The 2,913-nt window shown below is 54.7% G+C and overlaps 1 protein-coding gene across 1 annotated transcript; it reads left to right on the top strand.

Moving 5' to 3' along the window:
* Window positions 1–343: 343 nt before the first annotated feature.
* Window positions 344–621, top strand: ETH_00033760 (uncharacterized protein; the record flags this gene model as incomplete). Its single annotated transcript, XM_013380060.1, has 1 exon — window positions 344–621. A coding segment is annotated over one exon (278 nt), but the record flags the coding sequence as incomplete, so codon positions are not given.
* Window positions 622–2,913: the final 2,292 nt, after the last annotated feature.

The raw sequence follows: 2,913 nt of genomic DNA on the forward strand, positions 1-2,913 counted from the left end.
CAGCAGCAACAGCGGCAGTAGCAGCAGCAGCCGCAGCAGCAGCAGCAGCAGCAGCAGCGAGAGCAGGGGACGCCACATTGCCCTTCACAGGCTCCGCAGCAGAAGCAAAGCTGGCAGCAGCTTCCAGACGCGGCAGACTCGCCACTCGCAGCAGCGAAACAGCAGCAGCAGCAGCAGCAGCAGCAGCAGCCTCCATTTTTCAGTGTGCTTTGAAGAGCCGGCGTCAGCTTCCGGTTTGCTGCAGCAGCAGCGGCGGCGGCGCAGCAGCGGGGTGTCTGTACACCGCAGGGCCCCGCAGCAAGAAAAAGTTCCCCTAATTAGCAGCAAACTGCTGCAGCAGCAAATGGGGGTCCCCCGGAGGGGCCCCTGGGGAAAGGGTTCAGACGGCCTCGGGGGGCCCCTGCAGCAGCAGCTGCTGCTGCTGCGGGAGCCACTGGGTCAGCAGCTGCTGCTGCAGCAAGCAGAGCGCCGTCGCAGCCTAGCAGCAACCAAGGCTGCAGGCAGCAGCAGCAGCAGTAGCAACAGCAGCAGCAGCAGCAGCAGCAAAACTCCGGAGTTCCTGCGGCTGCTGCGGCCACAGCAACTGGAGGCCACGCAGCTGCGGCCTCTGCAGGCCAGCAGGTCAGCGGCGCAAACCCTTTTTTAGGGTTTAGGTTGCATTTCTTTGTTTCAATGGAGTTTAGATTGAATTAAATTAATTAAAATTTTTAATGAGTGGTTCAAGCTGATTAATTAGGGTTTCTGGTTTCATTTAATTAGGGTTTCTGAGTGAATTCAAAATTGCGAGAATCCCCTTTCCGAAGTTTCAATAAACCCTAAACCCTATTTTAGGGTTTAGGGTTTGGGGTTTACTCTGGTGGCTGTAGAATCACCGCCAAGTTGAGTGTAGAGTCTGAAACTTTCATTTTTGTTTTCGTCTTTTATCTTTTTTGAAATTTAAAAAGCTTTTTTCATTTTCTTCAATTTTTTTGAAGTCCGAATTGCTGCAGCAATTCATCTGCTGCTCTTTTTGCTGCTGCTGCTTCCTGCAGGGCATGGCGAACTGCTGAGGCTGGGGCGCCACTGCAGCACGTGAAGAAGGGCGATTCTAGAGGCCGCAGCAGCAGCAGCAGCAGCAGTTGCTGCTGCTGCCTCTGCTGCTGCTGGAAAAGCAGAGGCGTCGCTGGCGCTTTTGCTGCGCTGCTTGTTCTTTACTTAGTTGTCTTGGGGGCTGTCTTTTGCTGGCTGCAGCAAACAAGCAGCAGCAGCAGCAGCAGCAGCAGCAGCAGCAGAGGCACGCTGCTGCTGCAGCCCGCCAGGTACAGCCCCTACTGAGTCCAGCTTTTGGGGTGTACGTACACCTCAGCTCCCGCAACGCGAGCTAGCCCAAAAAGTGTGAAGTTCATTTTTCGTCTTTCTTTCTTTTCCAACTTTGCTTTTAACTTTGAGAAGGGCCAGTAGCAGCAAAAGCCAAAAGACACCAAGGGCTGCAGCAAGCAGCAGCTGCTGCTGCTGCACTGCCTCTAGAATTGTTGCTGTTGCACTGCCAGTACATCTGCTGCTGCTGCACTGCCTCTAGAATTGCTGCTACTGCACTGCCTCTAGAACTGCTGCTGCTGCACTGCCTCTAGTATTGCTGCTGCTGCACTGCATCTACAATTGCTGCTGGTGCTGCTGCACCACTTCTGAAACTGCTGCTGCTGCACTGCGACGTGACTGCTGCTACAGCAACTAGGGGCGGCACTACAACTGCTGCTGCTGCTGCAGCAGCAGCAGCACGGAGGCTTAGCCAGAAGTCGTTTGATGCGATACGGGTTAGAAAGGAGAAATTTGGAAATAAATAGAGAAAAATGCAAAGAATGAAAAATGCAAAATAATGAAAACAAGAAACTGAAGGCCCTGAAGGCGCGAAGGCAGCAGCAGCAGCAGTGTGGGGCGCGGGGTGTACGTACACCCCAGAAAGCTCTTTGCCATTTCTTTTCTTTTCAGCAGCGCCCAGCCAAGCTGGGGGCCCCCACGGGGCCCCCCTTCTGAGACACTTTGCAAATAAAAATGTCCTTTCCAAAAGCAAAAATGAAAAAAATAAACTTCTCTTCAAACTCCCCAACACACACTTCCCCACGCCCCAGCTGTACGCGCATGCACCCCAGGTGTGCGTACACCTCAGGTGTGCAGACACCTGAGGTGTACGTACACCTGAGGTGTAGAGACTCCCTAGGTGTATGTACACCCCAGCTCTAGCTGCATGCACCTGGGGTGTATGTGCACCCCAGGTGTAGCTGCATACGCCCGGGGTGTCTGTACACCTGAACTGCATGTACAGCTGGGGTGTCTGTACACCTGAGGTGTACGTACACCTGGGAGTCCAGTTAGACGGTGCTGCATGCGACTGCGGTGTCTGTACACCCGGGAGTAGAATCAAACGGTGCTGCATGCCATTGAGGTGTATGCACACCTGAGGTGTACGTACACGTGGATATCTAGCTAGACAGTGCTGCATGCGACTGCGGTGTCTGTACACCTGGGAATGCCTAGTTGGACAGTGCTGCATGCACCTGCGGTGTCTGTACAGCTGCGGTGTCTGTACACTAGACACTGTCTGTACACTAGACACTAGACAGTGCTGCATGCAGCTGGGGTGTCTGTACACCAGACAGTGCTGCATGCAGCTGCAGCTGGGGTGTCTGTACACTAGACAGTGCTGCATGCAACGAGCTCGAGGAGTTCGGCTTTCTCTTCGCTCATTCTTTGGTTCGCCACCCAACGCCCGTACTGCTGGCTGTCTATGCGACACACTTCCACGCACCTGAGCAGCAGCAGCAGCAGCAGCAGCAGCAGCAGCTGATCCACGCACGCCGCGCAGGGCCAGCGGTAGACCCGCAGCAACAGCAACAGAAACGGGAGCAGCAGGAAGGGCAGCAGTCGCTGCTGCTG

Source organism: Eimeria tenella, genomic scaffold, assembly GCF_000499545.2.
Source record: "Eimeria tenella Houghton genomic scaffold, Eth_scaff4381, whole genome shotgun sequence".
NCBI classification, from domain to species: Eukaryota; Apicomplexa; class Conoidasida; order Eucoccidiorida; family Eimeriidae; genus Eimeria; species Eimeria tenella.